At 37.5% G+C, this 25,893-nt stretch overlaps 1 protein-coding gene across 1 annotated transcript in view; it reads left to right on the forward strand.

Annotated features, from left to right (window-relative positions):
• DNAH11 (dynein axonemal heavy chain 11) overlaps positions 1-25,893 on the forward strand; it is a 309,681-nt gene that overhangs the window by 159,221 nt on the left and 124,567 nt on the right. Inside the window, exons 44-51 of the mRNA XM_074195450.1 lie at positions 6,080-6,211; positions 12,340-12,513; positions 16,680-16,884; positions 16,973-17,138; positions 18,521-18,623; positions 19,274-19,516; positions 23,044-23,205; positions 23,295-23,488. Coding sequence (XP_074051551.1) covers positions 6,080-6,211; positions 12,340-12,513; positions 16,680-16,884; positions 16,973-17,138; positions 18,521-18,623; positions 19,274-19,516; positions 23,044-23,205; positions 23,295-23,488 — 1,379 coding nt within the window. The remainder of the gene's footprint in view (positions 1-6,079; positions 6,212-12,339; positions 12,514-16,679; positions 16,885-16,972; positions 17,139-18,520; positions 18,624-19,273; positions 19,517-23,043; positions 23,206-23,294; positions 23,489-25,893) is intronic.

Below are 25,893 nucleotides of genomic sequence, written 5' to 3' on the forward strand. Positions count from 1 at the left end.
CATATAAATTAGTTCAAAGAGGGAAAATACATATAGTGAATCAATTGGTAATAGGAATCTGTCTTGTCCAACAGGAAAGTATGAGTGGAAGAAGCTAAAAGAAAGGACTATGGTCAGATGCAAAATAGACTTAATAGGAGAGGCAAGATAAAAAGTAAGAGAGGATAAATAGAAGAGAGTGGGAGAAATGGTGATGTAGAGGTGATAATTATAATTGTGAATGGGATAAATTCAACCAAAAATGAAAACAGCAGAATGGATTGAGGAAAATGAATCCAACAATATGTTGTTTACAGAAAACACACTTGAAACAGGGCTATACAGAGTTAAAATAAGGGATGAGAGAAGAATTTGTTATACTTCAGCTGAAGTAAAAAAAAACAGTGGTAACACCTATAATCTCAGAACCTAATTAAAAGAGGTAAGCAGGGAAAGTACATTGTGCTCAAAGAAACCATAGATAATGAAGTAATATTAATTCTAAATATTGAGACCAAATATAATAACATTGAAATTCTTCAAGGAAAAGTTAAATGAATTACGAGAGGGAATGGTAAAACAATAGTTGTAAGAGAACTCAACTTTCCCATCTCAGAAACAGATAAATCTAATCACGAAATAAGAGATGGATTGAATCTTAAAAAAATTAGATACAATAGATCTCTGGAAGAAATTGAATAGGAGTAGAAAGGAGTATACCATTTTTCTCAGTTATTCATGGCACCATAAAAAAAATTGACCATGTTTTAGTGCATAAAATCCTCACAACAAATGAAGAAAACTTAATGCATTTTGAATCATAATGCAATAAAAATTGCATTTAATAAAGAGTTGTGCAAGCATATATTAAAAATAATTTGTAAACTAAAATACTCCTGTAGAACGTGACTTAAAGAACAAATCATAGAAACAATCATTTCCTTAAAGAGAATGACAATAATGAGACAAAAATTTAAAAAATTAGGGGTTGCAGCCAAAGAAGTATGGAGGAGAAAATTCATATCTATAAACAAATATGTTAATAAAAGTGACAAAGAATAGATCAATGAATTGGGCATGTGATTTAAAAAAATCTAGAACAAATTTTAAATCCCCAATTAAAAGTCAAAATGGAAATCAGAAAATAAAAGGGAAATTAATAAATTTTAAAGTTCAGAAACTATTGAACTAATCATTAAAATTAGGGGCTGGTTTATGAGGGAAACAATGAAGTAGATGAACTGGTGTTACTTTGATTGTTTAGAAGAAAAGGAAATTACCAGTATCAAAAATAAAAAGGGTGAGCTCATCGCCAATGAAAAATGAAATTAAAAGCAATTTTAGGAGTTATTTTGCCTAATTATATGCCAGTGAAACTGCCAATCTAAGTGAAATGGATGAATATTTATAAAAATATAAACTACCTGGATTAATAGAAGAGGAAGAATACTTAAATAATCTTATTTTAGAAAGAGAAATTGAACAAGTCATAAATGAACTCCCAAAGGAAAAAAAAATCCCCTGGACCAGATAGATTTACAAGTGAATTCTACCAAACTTTTAAGGAACAATTAATCTCAATACTATATAAACTATTTGAAAAAAATAAATGAATTCCTGCCAAATTTCTTTTAATGATGCAAATATGGTCTTGATACTTAAACAAGAGAAAGCAAAAAATATAGAAAGGGGGTGGCTAGGTGACACAGTGGATAGAGCACCAACCTGGAGTCAGGAGGACCTGAGTTCAAATGTGACCTCAGACACTTAATAATTACCTAGCTATGTGAACTTGAGCAATTTACTTAAGCCCATTGCCTTTCAAAAATAAATAAACAAACAAGCCAACAAATAAATGAAGGAACAAAACTATAGAAAGGAATAGACCAATTTCCCCAATGAATATGATAAAAAAATTTAAATAAAATACTAGCAAGGAGAATTACAGCAATATAGCAAAAAAAATCACTATGATGAAGGAATGCAGGGCTAGTTCAGTGTTCAGAAAACTATTAGTATACTTGACTTTATCTGTAAAAAAAAAGTCCTCTAAAATCATAGGTTTATAGCAATAGATGTAGAAAAAGCTTTTAATAAAACATAACTCCCATTCTAATTAAAAACACTAAAAACATAAGAACAAATGAAGCTTTTCTTTTTTTTTCTAGTCAGTCACTATTTTTTCATTTTTATACTCAGATTTATTTTTAATTAAACAGATCTTTTTAAAGATCTAATTAATTTTTAGATATCTTTTTTTCCAACTACATATAATGATAGTTTTCAACAATCATTTTTTACATTTTTCTCCCTCTCTCCCTTCCCTCTTCCCACCCACTGACAGAAAGCAATGTATTATAGACTCTATAGTTATAACTATGCTAAACATAGATCCATAATAATCATATTGTGAAAGAAAGATCACATCCAAACTGAAGAAAAATTAGGAAGAGAAAAATAACATAATTCATAAGATAACTTTTTTCAAAAAAAATTGAAGATAGTAATCTTTGGTCTGCATTTAAACACCATGGTTCCTTTTCTGGATATGGATCATATTCTCCATCACAAGTCTTTGATTATTGTACTGCAGAAATGATCAAGTCTATCATGGTTGATCTGAAGTTTTTCTTAAAACCAAGAATAAGCATTTTCTGTGTTGGGGATAAACTTGAAAGCTTCCCAGTAAGACCACAGGTGAACCAAAGATATCCATTATCATCACTATTATTCAATGTGGTACTAGAAATACTAGCAATAGTAATAAGGCAAGGAAAAGAAATTGAAGGAATAAAAATGGGCAATAAGGAAACAAAGCTGTCATTATTTGCAGATGATGTCATGGTATACTTAGGTATTCCTTCATATTTGTGTCTAATGGTAGCACCCTGTGAGTGGGAAGTAAGGGAGGAAAGGGGGGAAAAAAGAAATTCATGTAGTAACTTTATTATAATTTAAAGGGAATGAGTTGTACATAACAGATTTGTAGTTCCATGTACAACCATCTTTTTATTATACTATGGAAATTCTTGTTTTATTCCATAAGTTTTAAAAAATAAACATTTTAAAAGTCCAAAAAAGTAGAAAAGTCATTTAAAATAACTGCAGACAATATGTCTTAGTTGGGAGTGTACCTTTCAAGAATAATCCAGGGATTTTATGTAAACAATTATAAGCCATCTTACACAAATAAAGATCTAAATAACTGGAGGATTATTCATTGCACCTGGGCTGGCCAAACTAGTATAATAAAAATGACAATTCTATCTCAATTAATTTATTTCAGTGTCATATCATTCAAACTTTCAAGAATTCTTCTTAGAGCTAGGGGAAAAAAAGTAAGAAAATTCATCTGGAAAAACAAAACATCAAGAATGTCAAGGGAATAAGTGGAAAAAAATATGAAGGAAGGTCTAATAGTTCCAAATTTCAAACTATAATGCAAAGTGGTTAACATAGAATCATGTTTCATTGAAATAAGGTATGTACATCATTAACATTAAAATGTCGCCTCATGTGTATCAGGTTGGCTAGCACAATAGAAAAGCAAAATGACAAAGGTTGGAGGGAATATAGAAAAATTAGAACATTTATGTACTCTTGGTAAAGTTATAAACGAGTTCAACCATTCTGGAGAACAATTTATACCTAAAATGTTATAAAACTGCATAATCTTTACCCCAGAAATACCTCAGTAGATCTGTATTCCAAAGAGATCAAAGAAAAGGGGGGAAAAGACTTAATATGTACCAAAAAAATCTAGTGGTCTTTTGATGGCAGCAAAGAATTTGAAATCAAAGGTATGTGCAGCAATTGGGGAATGACTGAACAGGTTATGATATATGATGGTGATGAAATACTATTGTGCTATAAGAAATGACAAATGGGATGGATTCTGAAAAACCTGGGAAGATTCCTATGAACTGATTCAAACTGAAGCGAGTAGAACTAGGAGAATAATGTATTTGAAAAAATGATCAACTGTGAAAGACTTAATTACTCTCATCAAGATGATGATCCAAGAAAATTCCAAAGAACCCATGATATAGAAATGCTACCAGAGAAAGAACTGGTGAAATCTGAATATGGACTGAAGCTTTCCTTTTTATTCTTCTGGTTTTATTTTTTGTCTATGTTTTCCTTTGCAATGCAACTAATGTGGAAATATTTTTGCATGATCACATGAATAATTGATACCAGATTACTTGCCTTCTCAAGAAGGGTACTTGTTCAGAAGGAGAAAGGGAATTCGGAACTCAAAATTTTAAAAATGATTGTTTAAAATGTTTACACTATTGGGAAATATTTAACAAAATAAATGAAATAGATTTAAAAATGCAAAGATTGTTTTATTGTATTTTTATTTATTTTGATAATTATTTCCCAATTACATTTTCATTAGATTCAGGCCATAGGAGTGTTATAGAGGTAGGCTGTGTTTGTGACACCTCTGGGCTATATGATCTCTAAGGACAAAGTCCCTTCCAACTCTTAATATGTGACCTTAGATGTATTTTGGAAACCCTTTTAGACTCAATGACCCAATAATTTATCTAATCAATAGTGTTGCAAATGGAACAGGAGATGGGTTCATATGGAGTCTCCTGTATTTACTAAGTGTATCACCTTAGGCCAGCCTGTCTCTGAGTCTCATTTTTCTCTTCCTTAAAATGAAGAATTTGGACTAATTGACATCTAAGCTTCTTTCTACCTAGATACTAATGTTTCTCATAAAATTCTACTCGCAGTAATCAATAGTTCAAAGAAGTTAATGAAACTGTCAGATATGGCTTTTAGGAAGTCTATATGAATGCTGAGAATTTTTGGAATGCACTGGAGGGTCCCAGGCTCTAGAATTGGATGGGATAGAAACCTCAATTCAATAGTGTGATGCTCATGGTAAGTGTGACAAGAGCATGTGGCCTGATGGCCTTGATGTCACCGAACTTCTGTCACTCAGTACCTGGATGTGATTCTTAGACTTAGTTTCCTCATTTGCAAAATGAGAGATTGGATTAGATAAGATAAAATCGCTATTTAGCCATAAAGCTGCATTTCTATCATGATCGAAGCAAATCATTTACCATCTTGATGCCCTTAGTAACTTTCAGATTTTGAAGTGTATGGAACAATCTAAATTGATCCATTAAGGACAGCTAGGTGGCACCATAGTACACAAAGCAACTGGTCTGGCCTTTGGAAGACTCTTCTTTCTGAGTTCAAATCTAACATCAGAAACTTCCAAGCAGTGAGACCCTGGACAAGTCACTTAACTCTGCCTCAGTTTCCTCATCTGCAAAACGTGCTGGAGAAGGATGTCAAATCACTTCAGTATCTTTGCCAAGAAAACTTCAAATGAGTTCACAGAAAGTTGAACTGGATAGAATGACTGAACAACAGCCAATCTGCATTGGTGGAATAAGTGGGGGAGGGAGAGAAGGGGCATAGTCCTTACCAGGAGAGTTCTTTACCAATGAAATTATAGATTTAGTGTGAAAAAAAGATAAGCCACGATCAAATAGCCCAGAAAAGTGCTTTGCCCAAGTTCCCTCAGCTGGTGAGTAGTATTGCTGACTCCATTCTATTATGCATATTATGGTTAACATAATAGCTAGGCTGGATATGCTAGTTTTAAAGTTTGGGAAGTAGTATACAAATATCATCACATTTTATCTTCATGACCACCTTGGAAGGTAAGTGCTATTATTAACTTCAGTTTTTAGATGAGAAACTTGAGGTTAAATGACTTATTCAAGGTCATATAACTAATAAGTATATAAGTCTGGATTTGAACTCACGACTTCCTGACCAGCATTCCATCCGCTGTGCCATCTCACTATGATTTGTGAAATGGGTATAATGATAACACTTGTCTCAAAGAATCAAATGAGATCATGCATGTGAAATGATTTGCCAACATGAAAGCATCCCCCAGGGGTCTCTCCATGGCCCTTTGGTTTGGAAATGAGACCTCCAGAGATCTCCAGCATATGTTAATATTTCTCAACCATGCAACTCTTTTCCCTAAAAGTCCTTCTATGATAACAAGCTTAAATCCTCATCTCATGACAATTCTTTCTTTTTAATAATTATCTTTTAGACTCTTTGCACTCTTTTGGATTGTTTGCTGACCCCTGAAAATGTGCCTCCAGAAAGTCCAAGGGAAGCCTATGAGATCTACTTTGTCTTTGCTTGTATCTGGGCCTTCGGGGGAGCACTGCTCCAAGATCAGGTACAAATGGGAGAAAAAGACTAGGAGATACATAAAATGAGGATGTGCATGTTTGCAGAGCACCTGCAATGGCTCCTCCCCTCAGGTACCCCTGTAATTCAGGCCCTCATTCTTTCTCAACCTTAAGTGTCCTTCTTACCTCCAGTCTTTCACCACTAATCTATCCTGTCCACAACTACCCAGTGATGATTTGAATGTCCAAAATGTCACTTCCTTCTTCAATAAGCTTTAGTTGCTCCGCATTGTCTCTAGGAGACAAAATGAACTCTTTGACCTGGAATTTTAGGGACCATAGACTGTCCCACTAAGGACAGTCTGCTTATAATGTGCTATGACCATTTAAATGGAAGCATTTGTACCCCTCAAAGATCCACCTTGGACTTACTGAAGAAAGATGAGACTCTATGGCTAGAACTGCTCAACTCAGCCCCATTGAGATTTAGTTCATTGTTTAGACAAGCATTTTTAGAATCTGATGATAAATAGCACTCTATTCCTTCTTAAATAAAATAATAGATTTCATTGATTTTTTTTTTGTTTTTATACCACCTTTATTTCCCTTGTATCCCTTCCTCATATCTTGAACAGGGTCATCCTTCATTACAAGGAGTGTCTTTTTTTCTTACAGGAAAAGAAAAAAATCATTAAAATTGTTTAACACATTGAAAAAAAACATCTGCTTCATTAAGTGTACACCTAGGGATACTCCCCACAACCCAGCCAGGGCAAGTGTCTCTCACATCTCTCTTCTTTGGGGTCATGTCATTATTTCAAACTTTCACACCATTCAGCTTCAATTATGTTTTAGTCATTTTTCCATATGGTTATAACTATTGTATACAGTGTTTTCTGACTCTTCTAATCTCATTTTACATCAGTTCATGTAAGTCTTCCCAGGCTTCTCAGTGTTTCTAATAATTCAGTAATACATTCATGTGCCCCAGTTTGTTTAGCCTTTCCTAAGTCGATGGGCATCTCCTTGTTTCTAAATTCTTCGCTACCCTATAAAGGGCTGCTATAAATGTTGGTGTCTACAGGGCCTTTCATTTGGTTCATGACTTCCTTGATGCCTATGCATTGTCACAAGGAAGTGTTGTGCTTATAAAATAAATGAAATTTATCTGTGCGTTGGCCTTCCAGCTATAATGTGTGACAGCACCCATCTGAGAGAGACTGAGGTGAGTGAATTATTTGAGTACAGAAGGTCTGATTTAGAGTAGTGTTAAGTCAGTCATGTTGCCTACTAAACCTCACAGCAATATGGTGGCCCTCAGGAATAGAGGCCCAGCAGGCTGCCCAATGAGGGGAGCAAATGGGCTCAGGCTGGAAAAAAGGAGCAGAGAAAGGCTTCTGTTGTGATCAATAGTGGGACTGAGCTGTGGCTGCTGTACTTTCAGCCTTTGGGGAAATAGGGAGATTCAACTTCAAAATGATGATGATGATGAGGTGGAGGAGGAGGAGGAGGAAAATTGATATTCAGGTTCTAAAGGGGCTACAGGACTTAGCATCCCAACCACATTATTTCGAAGAGAAAATGAGGCCCAGAAAGGCCAAGGATTTGCTGGTGGTCATCCAGATTCCAAGAGTCAGAAGCAAGATTCTGATTCAGCTCCTTGGTATCTCCAAATCCATCACCCTTGATTGTGAGGTTCTGTTTTGTGTCTGCACAAAAAAGGGAGGGGAGTAAAGGAGGAAACCTATTTTGTGATCTCCCTTCCCTGGCCCTTCAGCTGGGCAGCTTCTGCCCAAGACAGAAATGGAGAGGTGCCAAAACTGGTGAGGGCATGAGTGGGGAGCGGGGAGCTCTCAGCATGTGTACAGAAGGAGTAAGAATCTGAACCACACTTCACCTGCTTTCCCCCTTCTTCTTAGACAGCTGGACTTGAGTTTTGAAAGACTGGAAAGGGGAGAAGGCCATTCCATGGATGGGCCATTTCTCTGGGGAGATCAGGGGAGTGGGCATAGGACTTTATCCTCTGGGGTCCTATCGTAGCATTTCTATACCATAACCCTAGGATAAAGTAAAGGTCACTTCAAAATGAGTTTCTCTCTTTCTCATTCTTCCTTCCTCCCTCATTTCCCTTCCCTCCTTCCTTCTTTCTTCTTCCTTTCTTCCCTCACTTCCTTCCTTCTTCCCCAAGTCCCCCTCACCTCTCTCGCGCTCACTCTCTCTCTTTCACATGTGACTTTTGCACTGTCTTTTTTTCTGATAAAAGGCCCCAGATCCACCAAATCCTTGATTTAAAGCTTCATCTTTCCTGCATGCTGTAGGTATGTCCTGAACACATAATCAAAACAACAATCATGATCAATATTTAAAGATTAAATAAATGCCTTAAAGATTACAAAGCTCATATCTGTAAGCTTCTTAAGTATTTGATCCTCACAAAGACCCAGAGGACCAGGTGCCCATAATAATCTCAACTTTAGAGATGTGTAAGTCTGAGAGAAGTAAAAGGACTTGGCCAGGGTCAGACTGCTAGGAAGCAAGTGGGAGCATTAAAACTCAGGACTCAAGCTTAGCCCTCTGTCCACTCTGCTACCTAGCAGGGAATCCTTCAGGTTTTCCTTATGTACTGTGCCAGAATTTAAGTTCCTGCCCTCAAGCAGCTTACATTCTAATGGGGGGGGGGGGTAGCATGCATCTAAATAGGCATTTATGAGCTATTCACCAAATAATTGGCTGCCTTTGCTGCCCCTGGTCAGTCATGGGGTTTGTGTACAATGCCCTGCCTCCCCTCCCCTCATTAGGTCCTTGCTAGCCGATCATAATTGTGCTCAGTCTCCAGGCCTTCTCATCCAGAACCTCCTGAACCCAGGACAAGATGCCAGAAAGGGAATCTGTCCTTGAAGTCTTCCCTCTTTTTAATCCAAGATGATCAGGATGAGGCAAGAGCCTAAAATAACCTGATGAGGTCACTCATGATCCAGTGGCTCCTCTCATTGTCACTAGGTCACCAGAGCTATGTTTTTTAATTAACTTGGTTCTAGCATCCATCCTCCCAATTCCTGGGGAGTCCCTTCCTGGTAACCAAATTAACATCAAGGGACAGTCTCTCATTTGGCCATTAACTTTTCTTTGGATCCCCTGGCACCTAGAAGGTGATTAATAATTGCAGATTGGATTACAAAAAGTCTATTTTTTGTCAAAAAAGGGCCTCTGTACAGCTTGCAGATGGAGGTGGGTTTCATGGGTGACCATTTTCCTTCAGAGTCCATCATCTGCTCTCATCCCACACGCACATTTCCAAAAGTACTTTTTGGATAAAGAACATCACTTCTTGTCAACCAATCTATTGATTCTTCCTGTGCCTTTGGATTGTCCATTCAGATTGGGATGAGGAAGGTAAAGTGGGGAAAATCCTATATATGAGCAGCAATCTGGGTGTCAATTCAGGCTGTTATACCTACTGTCTCTGAGACCTTTGGCCCCATTTTCCTCCTCTATGAATGAAAGGGTTAGACAAGGTGTTGGTACTATACTTCTAGAATGAATTATTGAATTCATATTAGAATCTTTTTGGTCTTATACTCTTGGGGCTTCACTATGTTTCTCTATAAAGTGAAAGCTTGGGCTAGATGACCTCTGACATCTTCCAGTTTACTTGCATTCGATGAAGAGAGATCTTGTCAACTGGAACCTTCTGTCTGACCTTAGTGATCCATAGACTAGAGGATGAGGCAGAACAGGATCTGTTCCAGGGAAAGGGGACAGGCCCTCAAAGAGATGAGTGTCTCTATTGATGCTGCCTGAGACAGCGACATGGGCCAACTTTCTCTGAATGAAACATCCTTCAAAGTAGCTTGAATGGAGATGGTCAACTCAAAACTACCCTTTCTTGGCAGGATTCAGATGAGCCTCAGAGTTGTTCATCATTGACCAATGTCTCCATGTCAAGACTTTTGAGTGGTGACAGGTTGGGAAACTCACAGCAAGTAGTCACTGCCCAGACTTCCCTCTTCTCTATTAAGCTCCTTGAAGGTAGGGGCTGTTGGATTTCAGTGCCCAGTTCCCAGTAGCCACTTGATAAACTTACGCTGAATTGAATGAAATTTTCCATTCATTTGTTAACAGGACCACAGATTTAGTGCTTGAACCTTATAGGCCAGCTAGTTCAGCTCCTTTTGTTTTCATTAGAAGGTAACTGAGGCATAGACATATACCATACCAGGTGGCATAGGCAGGTTCAAAACCCAGATTCTCTGGCTCCAAATTCAGTAGGTTTTCTTTTTACTCCTACTATAGATTTCTATACTGTCTTCAATCAAACCCCAAAACAGAGGAGACTAGAAGGGGCCTGATGGGAAGGACAGCAGAAGTAGGGGTAGGAGAAATGAGAGTGCAAGATCACAGAAAATAACACAACTGGGAAAGATTATTTCTTTCTTCCTTGTTTTCTTTTTTCCTTCCCTTTCCTTCTTCCTTTTCCCTTTCTTCCTTCTTCCTTCCTTTCTTCCCTCTTTTTTCCTTCCTTTTTTTCTTGTTTTTAAAAGAAAGATTTTATTTTGAGTTTCCAATTTTTCCCTTAATCTCACTTCCCTTCCCCCACCACCCACTGAAGGTAGTCTGTTAGTCTTGACATTGTTTCCATGGTATACATTGATCTTAGTTGAATGTGATGAGAGAGAAATCATATCCTTAAAGAAGAAAAATAAAGCATAAGAGATGGCAAAATTGCATAATAAGATAACAGTTTTTCCCCTAAATTGAAGGTTAATAGTCTTTTGTCTTTGTTCAAACTCCATGATTCTTTCTCTGGAGAGAGATGGTATTCTCCATCACAGATAGCCCAAAATTTTCCCTGATTGTTGCACTGATGGAATGAGCAAGTCCATCAAGGTTGATCATCATCCCCATGTTGCTGTTATACAATGTTTTTCTGGTTCTGCTCATCTCCTGCAGCATCAGTTCATGGAAAGCCTTCTAGAGTTCCCTGAATTCCCGTCCCTCCTGGTTTCTAATAGAACAGTAGTGCTCCATGACATACATATACCACAGTTTGCTAAGCCATTCCCCAATTGAAGGACATTCACGTAATTTCCAATTCTTTGCCCCCACAAACAGGGTGCTATGAATATTTTTGTACAAGTAATGTTTTTACCCTTTTCCATCTTCTCTTGAGGGTATAGACCTAGTAGTAGTATTGCTGCATGAAAGGGTATGCACATTTTTGTGGCCCTGTGGATGTAGTTCCAAATTGCTCTCCAGAAAGGTTGGATGAATTCACAGCTCTTCCAACAATACATTAATGTCCCAGATTTCTCACATCCCTTCCAACACTGATCATTGTCCTTTCTGGGGTTTTTTCCCCTCTTCTTTCCACTTTCACTCCCTCTCCTTTTCTCTCCCTTTCTCCACTTCCTTCCATTTTTTCTTATTTGGCAGGAGACCAAGGATATTTGGAGTCAGAAGAGATTTGAATTGGTGTGAGCTCCACCTCTGAAACTCACTAGCTAAATGACCCTCAGAGTTTCATTTCCTTTACCTGTAAAGTAGGAAATGGTCATACTTGAAGTCCCTCCCTCACAGAATTGCCATGAGGCTCACACGAGAATTTTACAAATGGCATCTCTTATGATGATGCAAGGTGGTGCCAGGACAATGTCAGCTTCAACCTGCTCCCTGGCAACTGCACGGCAGCTGAATTTCCAAGCTCTAGCTCCCTAGCCCACACTTGTAATTTCCTGTGAGAATTCACTCTTCCCTTCTCCCAGGAGGATCTATGTCCATTATCTTCAGGCTTCAAGCAAATACGAGAAAGAGGATAGCTTACCTGGAATGTTAGAGAGCATTCATTCATGGGTGGTTCTGATTTGGACTAGATGGCCTCTGGTGTGCCTTCTAACATAGAGATTTTTTGATTCTGATGTAACTTGACAGAAGTTACCTAGGCTACGTTCCAAGCTCTCTCTGCCTATTCATGCTCTTTTCATGGTTTGTTTTCCCTCCCTAAATTGGATTGGTTCTAGAGGTTTCGCTGATGATTGTGAGTTGACTCAATAAAAACTTTGAATGTCAAAAAGAATTTCAGGATCCTGAGATTTCATTCATTCATTCATTCATTCATGTGAAGCTGCCATAATGTCTCATTAGCCAACTAATGACCCTTTGTATTTATTCTTCTTAGCTTTCAGATTATCCAACTGAATTTAGTCGGTGGTGGCTCAAACAGATGAAAGCAGTCAAGTTTCCATCCCAGGGTACAATTTTTGATTATTATCTTGACCCTAACATGAGGAAGTTTTTACCTTGGGCTGATAAAGTTCCCAAATTGACTATGGATCCAGACACACCTTTACAGGTAAGTACATATAGTTATGTGTCATCTTTCGAAGAAATATTTTTATATTTATAGTGATTATTTCTATTGTAATTGGAGTTCTGGAGGATGAGTGCAAACTTATGGTGCATTGACCAATTATAGCACCCAGAACAAGAGAGGCTATTGTCCCTCTTGTATGCTATGTTACTCAGACCATAACTGGTATGTTGTTTTCAATTCAAGATGTCAGATTTCGGTAAAAATGTTGAGAAGTTGGAATATGGATGGTAAATAGAATGATGATGGACTGACTTCATGCAATATGAAGTAAGCTCATTGAAGGAAGTAGCTGTTAGAAAGGAAGAAAGGGTGCCAAGCAATTAAGGAAATATGATAAGACTTCAGGTATTTGAAGGGATCACGTGGAAACTTGGCCTCTTTGAAAGAGTAGAACTCAGAGGAATGGGGAGAACTGAAATTTTAATTGGAATAAGGAACCACTCCTTAACAATGACTGTGTATGGGACTTATATGGGGTGCTTCGGTTCCTATCACAGATCTGCATCAAGAACCTAATGAGCTCCTGGTAAGGACACCCTTGAGGAACTTCAAACTTAAGTTCCAGGTTAGAATGGAGTCTCAGGACTCTTCTAGTGGTAGAACTTTTTTTTGAGGTAAGAAGGGATTTTCAGTATACAGGAAGAATCCAACTTGTTCTTGATGTTGACAACATAGAGCAGTTTTCCTGGTGTGAAGGACCTCTGCTAAAGTCAGGGCCTCTCTTATGAAGTCCTTTTGTGTTTGGGGTACATCTTCTCAGAGCTTTGCCAGGCCTGGTGCTGCTACTTTCTGAAGACCTCAGAATTTCCAATTTCTGTCATTGATGTATTTTATATAACTACCTTTATTCAGACCTCTTTCCTTCCCTGCCTCCCCAAATTTAAAAAGAAAAAGTTTCATTTGCATGATCTGATGACTTTGAGTCAAGATATCTGTTTTGACATTTGGAGCTGTCCAACAGTGGCATGGAGTACTTTGGGTGGGGAGAGGGATCCCTGGGAGGTCTTCAGATATAGCTTGGATAATCCCTTTATTAGGAATATTAAAGAACTTTGTTGTCAAATCCATAAAAATGGAGACTACTAAACTGTAGATAAGGATCCCTTTAGACACATGTTATCTTGATTTTAACATGTATCATTCCTTTTTATTGTATTTTTATTTATTTAAAAAAATTTTTCCCAATTACATTTTAATCTTGTTTGGCTATACTAGGAAGTGGTGTTGGCTCTCATGGCCTCTGGACTGCCTGGTTGATGTTTCTGGTTGGCCATGTATATAATTTGAATGACATGGTCTCTGTAGACCCTTGCAACTCTGGACTTATGTGACTGATCCATGAATTATTCTCCCGGACATAAGTTATATTGGTTACATTTTGGTGTCTCTTTCATATTATTTTCTTGAGTTACTGTTTTGTCTCAAATCTACATAAAGACAGAATTTGCAGGATCCCAGTCAATGTCCAGCATTTCTTCCTTCCTCATCTTGGTCTCTTAAAAGCTCAAGTGCCAGCTTCTAAATGGATCTTTTCTGATATCCGAAATTATACTCTCTCCCCACCAAAATGACTTTGTACCTATTTGTCTGTGTAAGTGATCTCTCTCCTCTCTCCAGTCCAGTTAAATATATTTGGCATAGATTGTTTCTTTCATTGTCATTCTATCACCGATAACAGAGATCTGCCTAGCATATAGGCAGTATTCAATATATGCCTATTGATTTGGGATATAGACCTAGTAGTAATATTGCTGGGTTGATGAGAATGCAACTCCACTCCATCCCCAGATTCCAGCATTCTCTAGATAATGGTGATCTCTGCCTTCTCTCATTTAGAATTTCAATTGTATACTGTCTCACACAAGTTTACTCACTGCTACATTAATATACGTAAACCTCTAAAAGGCAGAAATCATGGCTTATACGTAGTAGAAAAGGCAAATCATTTAACTTCTATGGCCTTCAGTTTCATCCTCCTAAAATGAGGACATTTAAAATATTAGATATTCACTCTGGGGGGCAGAAACAAGATGATGGAGTAGAGAAAGCACTCATCTAAGCCCTCCCAACATTTCCCTTCTAATAACTTTAAATAATGCCACAAATCAAATTCTGAAGTGTTGGCAGAGCCAACAAAAGGTGAGAGTGAGATATTCTTCCATCTCAAGACAACATAGAGAGGTTGTCCTAGAGCCCATGTGGATGAAACACCAGTAGTAGGAGCAGATGATGACAACAGAAACAGCAAAGACCTTGCATGTCAGCAACAGTAAAGAGATCCCAAAACTGGATGGGAAGAGATTATGGTGGCCCCCTGTGCTAGCACTGGACTCAAGACCAATTGCTCTTTGGCAGCTTCATTGCCTATATCCACTTTGAGTCCTAATTCAAGGGCAGAGGGGAAACACTTTCATTCAAGAGGCAGAGGGAACCTTGAGGGGTAGTATCCTTTTGGTGATCCAGGACTGAGAAACAATATCACCCTTTACTGAGGAAGTTAAAATAATCATTTTGATTATCTGAAATTAAATAACTTTTACAAAGCAAAATGTACACAGCCAAAATTAGAAGGAAAATTGGAAGCTGAGAGGAAAATTTTACAGCATTTCTCTGTCAAAGGTCTCATTTCTCAAATAGATATGTAAATGAGTCAAATTTATAAAAAAAATAAGGGCCATTGTCCAGATGTTAAATGGTCAAAAACATGAATAGGCAGTTTTCAAAAGAAGAAATCGAAGTTATTAATAGTCCTATGAAGAAATCCTCTCACTATTGATTAGAGAAATGTGAATTAAAAAAACTCTGAGATACCACTTCACACCTCTCAGATTAATTAACATGGGAGAGAATGAAAATGACCCCTGTCAGAGGGGATAGGGAAAGATTAGGACACTAAGGCATTGCTGGTGGAGCTGTGAATTAACCAACCCCAAAACCATCCAATAAAAGGGAAGAAAGGACCTATTTATACAAAAATATTTTAGCGGTTATTTTTGTGGTAGCAAAGAATGGGAAATCAAAGAGGCATCCATCAATGGGGGAATGACTGAACAAGTCATAGTATATGATTCTGAAGGAACAATATTATAGTGTAAGAAATGATGAACAGAATGATTTCAGAAAACCTTGGGAAGATTTCTATGAACTCATGAAAAGTGAAATGACCAGAACCAGAAAAACAGTAACAGCCATCAACTATGAAAGACTTAGCTGTTCTGATCTGATCAAGACAAGGATTCAAGAAAATTTCAAAGAACCCATGATGAAAAATACTATTCACTTCCAGAGAGAGAACTAATTAAACTCTGAATGCAAATCGAAGCAAACTTTTTTTAACTTTCTTAATTTTTCTTCTTTTTTGTCTGTTTTCTTTTGCAACATGGCTAATAAGGAAATATGTTTTGTATGACAGTACATGTATAATTGATATCTAATTGCTTGCCTTCTCAAAAAGGAAGATGGACTGGAGAGAGAAAATTTGGAACTCAAAAATGTTTTAGATGATTGATAAAAATTTTTTAACATGCAGTTGGAAAAATAAATAAAAACAAATTAAGACATGAAAAAACAAACAATAAAATTAGGAACTTTGATCAGATGCTTTTAAAGCTCTCTTTCAATTGTAAATCTCTGAAAGCAGTCTACATGGAAGTTAAGCCTGTACTCAAACTGAAAAATTTTTTTTGAAAGTACTCTCAGGTTTACAAAATACTTTTTTTTAATAAAACTTTTCCATTGATTTTGTTGTCACCATTCTGAAGATGAGGAAACTGAGACTCTGAGAGGAGTAGGATCTTGCTGGAAATCATTCAGGAAATCAGTTAGGTCTGGAGCCCTGATCTTTCTTACTTTAGTTAAAGAGTCATTTCCATCCCTCCATATTTTATCCTAAATTAGCTACTGGCCTGGGGTGTGGTGCCTGGGTGGTTTTTGACCATAATCCCAATCTCTGGTTCTTTCTTTTCATAGTTAAAGAAAAATGTTGCACAATGTGAGAATAAACAGTTACTTCATAACCTTCCTCCCATCTTCAAGTCTCAATTTCCTTACCTATAAGATGAGTGGGTTTGAATAGATGATCTCCCCAGTCAGAGAATGCTTTTTTCTCTCTTCCCATTGCCGGCTCTCTTTTCTACCTTTTCCAGACAGTCCTCGTCCCAACTCAGGAGACAACCCGTCTGCGTTATTTTGTTGATTTGTTGCTGGCAAAAGGGAAACCAATAATGCTTGTTGGTGGTGCAGGAGTGGGAAAAACCATCTTTGTGAATGACACACTTGCTGGCCTTTCTGAAGATTACATGGTGTCCAAGATTCCTTTCAACTATTATACAACATCAGCCATTCTGCAAAGTAAGTGCCTGGCCCAGGGTCTCCTTAATGGATGATTCATTGATTCAATGAGGGCATAATGGAAACAGTGATGGTATCCTTGTTTCAGGGATTCTGGAGAAGCCACTGGAGAAAAAGGCAGGGCGTACCTATGGTCCAGTAGGAAACAAGAAACTGATTTATTTCATCGATGATATGAACATGCCTGAAGTGGATGTGTACGGCACAGTCCAGCCTCACACCCTGATTCGCCAGCACATTGATTATGAACACTGGTGAGCCCAATAATGACCAACAACATACTCTTGGTAACCTCCCTGATCTTGCCAAAGAATTTCCTGTTATCTCTCAGGAAACTATAAAAAAATGACCTAAAATCACTATCTGTTTTGTTCTGAAAACCTTCCTTGTAGGGTCACATCCTGGCTATGTAAATCACTTCACTTCTGTGTCTCTGTATGCTTTAAGGGAGTTAGGGAGGAGTTTTCTGTTTGCATCTTTGGAATGAGTTCTCCCACTGGGAGCTCTCCATATAATCTGGATTCTCCCCCTATCCTCCACCCCAAAAGAAATCATCTTCACTAGAAAAGAATTTGCTTGGTGCAAAGGATATACTATGGGATCTGGAGTCAGGAAAAGCTGAGATGAAGCTGTGTGGCCCTGGACAAGTCACTTAGCATCTCTTTTCATAGTTTCCTCATTTGTAAAATGAAAGTAATAACAGCACCTGCCTCTCGCGGTTACTTTGAGGATCATGTGACATAAAATTTGTAAAGCATTTTGTGAATCTAGATTTTATACTAATAATAATAACAATAATAAGATTATTATTATTAAGCACCTCTGGAATAATCTCCATAAGGGAGCTCCGAAATCACAAACTCGGAAAGAGCCCGGCAGTCATCCCCCTGTTTCATGATAGTATTAAACTGCAATCTTATTAAAAGAAGGATGTTGGCTCCGTTGAGGGCCCTAGTGTTGCCTGCTGGATACAATATCACACCATTAAGATAGTTCTCTGGAATGGATGCTGCCATTTTTATCACCAGGCTCTGGACCTTATGACTAGAGGAACCAGCCTTCCACCTCAGCAGATGCTGAGACATTGCAAGCCTAGAGAGGGATTCCAGATCTAAGAAGGTGGTGCTGAGTTGGCTGTATGGTAGACTTTGGATGAGGGAGTGGGGTTGGAGGAAAATCTTTGACAGAACGGACCATGTAGATGCCAGGCCATACCAATGCTCCTTTGAGGCCTATAGGGTCACACTGCTTTGAAGTTTATCTTTCCCATGTGTCAGATAAGAGGCTCTATTTCTGCCTGGGGAGCTAGGTGGTACAGTAAATAGAATACTGGCCTTGGAGTCAGAAGGATAGAAGTTCAAATCCAGCCTCAGGCGCTTAACACTTACTAACTGTGTGACCTTGGGCAATTCACTTAACCCTGATTGCCTGCCTCCAGGGTCATCTCCAGTTGTCCTAATTCATATCTGGCCACTGGACCCAGGTGACTATGGAAGAGAAAATGAGGTAGGTGACTTAGCCTAGCACCCCTCCCACACTCAAATCTAATTCATGTGCTTGTCATGGCATCACCTGATGTGGTCTTCTTTGAAAGAAGGACAAAAAAAATTATCATTTCTACCCACATGTATGACAGGTATGACAGGCAGAAGGTGGCAATAAAAGAAATTCACAACTGCCAGTATGTGGCCTGCATGAATCCCCTGGTTGGCAGCTTCACCATCAATCCTCGACTCCAGGTATGCACAAAGGCTTAACTGCTTTCCCATCCCTCTTCAAAAAATTATTATGTAGTGTTGAAACTCATGGTCTTCTGAAGTCTGATGGCTCCTTCCATCTCAGTAGCCAATTTGCTTCTGCCCTTCCAGGCCTTGGGGATGACTTTTTGCTTGTCTTTTGCCAGTTGCAAATGTCCCCTAAAATTCAGATCTGCTCAGTGACGCCTCTTCTTAGCTTATATCTCTTGGTCACTTCAAGATTTAGTCTTCTCCTCTATAAAGTAGGCATAATGTATATACCTCCCCATATGGTTGCAAAGCTCACACTCCAAAAAAAAACTTCTATAACTTTTTTATGGACCTTAAAGAGACCCAGTGAGTTTTGTTTTAGTCATATGGGCTATGTGCTTCAAATGGATAGAGAACTTTCAGTCTCATTTTTAAGGAGTTCCCAGGGAGAGACCTTCCTTGACCAATGCAGATCTCCAGATCTTACAGCTTATAATCGTGGAAAGCTGTCTAGAAGTTGATGCATATCTAGTAGGTGTAGCCTGAATCTAAATATTATAAAAGAAGAACAGACACTATCATTTCAGGCCAGAACTCCAGGCCTTCCACCTGCCCTGTTTGCCTGGGTGCTGAGTAGATTCTGACTTTGTTTTCCTTTCCAGAGACATTTTTCGGTGTTTGCTTACAACTTCCCATCTCTGGACTCACTGGTCACCATCTATAGCCAGATACTCAGTTTGCATTTCCAGCATCAAGCCATCAGCTCTCCCTTCCTCCTTCGTATTGGTCCAGTGCTTGTCCAGGCGGCCATTGGCCTGCATCAGATGATGATTCTCAACTTTCTTCCGACTGCTATGAAATTCCACTATACTTTCAATCTGAGAGACCTCTCCAATGTCTTCCAGGTACCTTGAATGATGGGGAGATGTGAATAGCAACAATCAACCCTTACATTGGGGCCATTTAGTATTTTAAAAAAAACCCTATCTTTTTTTTCAATAATTTTCACCATCACCAGACTGCCCCTGAAATCTTCCCCTGATTTCCTTCCTGGGACTGGGAAGAGACCTGATGACAGCAGAGTTTCAGGGTTCCTACTGGTTAGTAAGGTTTGGTCTGTCTGTTGCCTTGGTCATACAGAGGGAGATTCATCTTTTTAGAATTCTATACTCTAGATTATGACATTGTTTTTATCCACAGTAATTCACAAAGCCACCAGCAATAACTAACCTTTATAAAGCACTTACTATAAAGCTAAGAGTTTTACAATTATTATCCCTTGATCCTACTTCCTACTTCCATGTGATTTTCAGGGATTTGTAGAATAGTATAATTTCTTGGTGAGTGGTTGAAAACTAGTACCTGTCATATGGAAGTGAAGTCATCTGCTATTAAGTGCCTACAGTATGACTAACTTAGAGAAGAATCGTTGTTTCTGAAACATGCTCAAATGGTTTGATTTGATGACACAAGCTGTTTTTATCTGCTTAAAAGATACTTACTATGTCTAGATTTTAATAAGGAGATACCAGAAAATTACACAAACACAGAACTGGGGGGGAAAAAAAGCAAATTACTTCCCTACAGAATGAGGAGAGATGACTTAGCATTTGCGTTTCATTAAAATTTAAAATGGATCATTTGGGAGAGTAAATCACGGCAAATATGGGAGCTTAAATTTCTAGGTTGGCCTGTGAATTACCCTGAAAGTCTGGGAAACAACTCAGTTTAACTTCCCAAGAAATGGACATATTGATATTCATAATTCCACATTCCCAGCAACCATATATATTGGACCTGGATATTCTTTCTGGTGATATTAGGTTTGATTTCTCAATGTCTTAGTAAAGAAATCAGTCATCAATCATTTGCTAAGCACCTACTATATATATAATGGACACTATGCTGTATGCTAGGAATATAAATAAAGAGAATAAAACAACCATTGCTTTCAAGGAGCCTAACATCTTAGCAGGAGGGACATAAGTAGATGCACAAGATTTTAATGAATAATAATTTAATAAATAAAGAGAATAAATTCAAAGCATTTTTGGAGAAAGGGAAGGCTCTAACCTTTGGATGGATCAGGGGAAAAGGTTTCATGTAAACACTATTTAGGAAAATGGAAAAACCCTGAGTAGAACCCTGGCAGATGGGCTTGTGGATATTGGTGATAGAAAGGAACTGAATAGAACAAAAATTTCAGAATCATGACTGTCTTACTGCTTGGTTCCCAAATATGACCCAACTAGATTGAACTGAAAGAATAGAAATAGGCAATGAAAAAACAAATCTATCATTCTTTGCAGAGGATCTGATAGTTTACTTAGGACACGCTAAGAAGTTAACTGAAAAATTAGTTGAAAAAACTAACAACTTTAGCAGTTCTAGGATATAAAATAAACCTAGATAAATCACCAGCTTTTCTATATAATATCAACAAAACCAAGAAGCAAGAGACAAATTCCATTTAAAATAACTGCAGATGATATACTTGTAAGTCTACCTGTCAAAACAAACCCAGATTATATGACTACAAGTATAAAATATTTTACATGGATAAAGACAGTTATAAATGATTAGAGAAATGTTGATTGCTCGTGGGCAAACTGAGTCAATTTTAAAATGACATTTCTACCTACTTTGATTTTTTTATTTAGTTTCATACCAATTAAACTAATAAAGAATTATATTATTGAGCTAGAAAACAATAAAATTAAGGAAATTTATCAGAAAAAAACAAAAGGTCAAGACTATCAAGGGAATCAATGAAAAATGGAATATGGCTTAGCAATACCTGATCTCGAATTGTATTGCAAAGTAGTGATCATCAAACTATTCTGATACCTTTGAGGAGGAAGTGGAGTGGTGGATCAGTGGAATCTGATAACACACAATATTCAGAGATAATGATTCTAGTAATCTAGTCTTTGATAAACCCAAAGATCCAAGCTTTAGGGATAAGACCCCCCCCCATTTTAGCAAAAATTGGTGAAAAAAACTGAAAAGTAGTTTGGCAGACACTAGGCATTGAACAGCACCTCATAACTGATACCAAGATAAGGTCAAAATAGATTAATGATTTAGATATAAAAAGTGGTATCATTAGGAAATTAGGGGAATAGGAAAATGTACCTGTCAAATCTATGGATAAGGGAAGAGTTTATGATCAAACAAATACAGAGAGAATCACACAAGGTAAAATTTCTAAGTTTGATTACATGAAATTAAAAAGCTTTTGCACAAACAAATCTAATGCAGCCAAAATTAGAAGGAAAATGAATGGGAGTGGGGACATTACAAAAGGTTTCTCTGATGAAGGCCTGATTTCTCAAATATATGTATGGAAATGAGCTAAATTTGTAAAAATACAAAGTAATACAAAATACAAAAATATAAAAATGGACAAAAGGATACAAACAGGCAGTTTAAAGTATTATTGATGAGAGAAATGCACATAAAAACAACCCTGTGATACCATTCCCACACCTATCAGATTGATTAACATGACAAAAAAAAGGAAAATTTTAAATCCCAGTAGGGATGGGGAAAAATTCAGATGCTAATATATTGTTGGTAGAGTTGTAAACTAGTGAATCATTCTAGAGAAAAATTTGAAACTCTGCCAAATGGTTACAAAACTGTACATAGTCTTTGGTTCAGAAATACCACTCCTAGATCTGTATCCCAAAGAGATCAAAGAGAAGGGTTAAGGACCTATCTTTTCATGGTGGCAAGTAATTGGACTTTAAGGGGATGCTCATCAGTTGGGCAAAGACTAATTGAGCTGAGGTATAAGATTGTGATGAAATACGATTGTGTTATGAGAAATAATGAGTAGGCTGGCTTCAGAAAAACCTGTGAAGTGTTATATGAACTTATGGCAAGTGATATTGGTCATGGTAAAATTGTAATGATGATCAACTGTGAAAGGCTTAGTTATTCTGGTCCAAGACAGTAATCCAGGACAATTCCAAAGGATCCATGGTGCAAAAAAGCTCTCTACTTCCAGAGACAAAGCTGATGAATTTTGAATGCAGATTAAAGCAGACCTTTTTACTTTATCTTTTCTTCTTTGTGTGTGTCTTCTTTTGCAATGTGACTAATACGAAATTATCTTACATGACTTACAATTTATAATCATTATCATAATGCTTACCTTTCCAAGAGGTATGGGAGAAACAGAAGGTAGGAAGAGAATATGGAACCAAACTTTAAATACGTGTTAAAGAATTTTATATGTAATTGGGAAATATTTAATGACTATTTATGTCCATGTATATGTGTACATATATATGAATGTACTATTAAAGTATATAAATTCTATATATCATATTTCTTTCAATTTACTTTTCCTTTAAACTTCCTAAAGAAAAGAAAATGTTAATGATAAAAAAGCAAACTTTGGTCTTATCTTTTTATTTCCTTGTAGGGAATATTATTTGCCACTCCTGAGTGCTTAAAGGGGCCCCTGGATCTCACACGCCTTTGGCTTCATGAATCATCCCGAGTTTATGGAGACAAGCTAATAGACAAAAAAGACTGTGATTTGTTTCAGAAGAAGCTGCTAGAAACTGCTCGCCGACATTTTGAGGTAAGTATATCACTTATTGGGTCTGCAGCCCTTTCATTTCATTAGCTCTGTCTATCTGACATCATTACTTCTTTCCCTCTATCCACTAGAGCACAGAAGAGTCCATTCTGATCCAGCAACCCCTCCTCTATTGCCACTTTGCCAATGGTGTGGGAGAGCCATGTTATATGCCAGTAAAGGATTGGGAAACCCTGAAGGCAGTGCTCACTGAAACTCTGGAAACCTACAATGAACTGAATGCCACCATGCCACTGGTTTTCTTTGAAGATGCTATGCAGCATGTGTAAGTTGATGCAAGATACATCTTCCATTTGAATAAGAAAAAAATTAAGGAAGAATGGTTTTAATCATACAAGCACCAGCTGAAGGACCCTGGCGGTGTTTTCTCTTTAGAAGAGAAATTGTAGGGGGAAACATCTATCTTTAAATATTTGAAGGACGAGTTTTGGAGAGGGGGTAGATATTCTATTTAGCCACAAGGGGTAGAATCAGGAGCGATGGATAGACTTGTAAGGCACAACTTCCTATATGATATCAGAAAACACTTCCTAGGAATTAGGAAGACTTGACCAGTGGGGCGGCAGTTGTCCAGAGGTGAATGGGGCCGCCTCAGAAGGTTAGGCTTTTCCCTTAATCATAGGTTGATTGTCAATTGCCAAGTTGATGATCAAAATATTCTTTTTCAAGAATGGGTTTGACTACTAGTCACTCAAGTCCCTTCTCACTCTGAGCTCCTGAGATTCTACAATGCTCTTCATTTTTTCAAGGGAAGGGATGACTCCCTGGGAAGACACAGGCACATCAAATCCCCTGGACCGTCACATCTCAAGCTGTTAGTGACATAAAACATAAAAAAGTTTTTCTAATTAGTCATGTCCTAGAATTTTTAGCTGGGGCCTGTGATTAAGAACAGAAATATTTAATATTTTAATTTAAACCTTTAATTTTAAACCTTTTAAACCTTTAATACCACCTTTTTGGTTTGTTTTGGAGTAAGTTTCTTGGTAAATTGACCAATTAATTAGTTGAATAAATATAATTTCTAACAAGGTCCTACTTTTGGGTTCATATTAAATAATATAGATTCTGCTCATCTGGACCCCACAAGTAGCAGCTAGGTGACAGAGTGGACAGAACATTGGACTTGAAGTTATGAAGAACTAAGTTCAAATCCTACCTCCTACATTTACTAATTGTGACTAGTCAGGTCATGGCACTTGTCTTAAACCTCAGTTTCCTCATCTGTAAAAAAGGAATAATAATAACTAATAATAATAATAAATAATGTACTGGGTTTCTAGGATGAAATAAGATAGCATACGTATAGTGCTCTGTAAGACTTATGTAAATGCTAGTAGTGTTGTCGGCTCCATAATATGGCATAGTACACAGGACTGGATTTGTAATTGGTAAGTTCTAGATTCAAAGACCACCTTTAACACTTTCAAATTGTTTGACCATGGACAAGTCACTTCTTGTTTTGAGCCCCAGACGATCCTCTGAGATATAAACAGATTTGATGTCTCTTCTATCTCTAGATCTATGGTTCCCTGACCCTCATCTGTCTTTTAAATATGGGTATCAATGACCAGGCCTGCTTGAATGGACTTGAGCTCTCTAGGGATGTTCTGAACAGTTATTGGATATCTTTGAGATTTCCTCCCATTATGGTCATCCTCAGAATGAATATCATTCTCAGATCCTCCTAGACAATACAGGCAATCACTGGGCCCAAATCCAGAGCCTTTTCACCTTGGTAGATATCCCTGGTGCTTGCGTAACTTTCAAGAACTCAGACTTGCCTCCAAATCAAAATGAGAAATTAAAGAAATTAAATGGACTTTAATAAAATGGTCAATTAAGGGACGACTAGGTGGCGCAGTGGATAGAGCACCGGCCCTGGAGTCAGGAATACCTGAGTTCAAATCTGGCCTCAGACACTTAATAATTACCTAACTCTGTGGCCTTGGGCAAGCCACTTAACCCCATTGCCTTGCAAAAAAAAAATTAAAAAAAAATAAAAGAACAAAAAAGAAAATGGTCAATTAAAAAAAGAAATTAAAAAGATAAACATTTCTTGGGATCAGGCAGCTGATATCTTTTATTCAGAAGCTTTGACCTTAGATCACTGACTTTTGTTTAAAATGGTTAATTTGTGAGATTGAAATATTCGTTTTAAGACCCAATGGCCAGCAATGAGTTAGCTTTATGATCATTATAATATTCTTCCTTTCTCCATTTTCTTTTTCCGTATGTGATGTTAATACCCTGGGTTCATATCTTGGCTCTGATATCGAATGATAATTCATTAACTTATGTGATATAGGAACTCCCTAGGTCTCAGTTTCCTAATCTACAAAATGAAGGGTAAAGACTAGATTTCCCCTAAGGTCGCTTTCTACTTAGAGTTATGATCTCTCTGAGTCTGTTTATTTATTTGTAAAAATGAGAGGATTGAACTATACAGTGTTTGATGTGTCTTCCATCTCTGAATCTATGGTCTCCTGACCCTCATCTGTCCTTTAAATATGGTATCGATGACCCAGACTTGCTGGAATGGACTTGGGCTCTCTAGGAATGTTCTGAACATCCTGTGTCATGACTTGGGTATAAAGAAAATCTTTGACTGGATTGATACAAAACCATTAAGATTTGGGGCATATAGTGGAGTTTCCAGTTGCCCATGAG

Source organism: Macrotis lagotis, chromosome 7 (assembly GCF_037893015.1).
Source record: "Macrotis lagotis isolate mMagLag1 chromosome 7, bilby.v1.9.chrom.fasta, whole genome shotgun sequence".
NCBI lineage: Eukaryota > Metazoa > Chordata > Mammalia > Peramelemorphia > Peramelidae > Macrotis > Macrotis lagotis.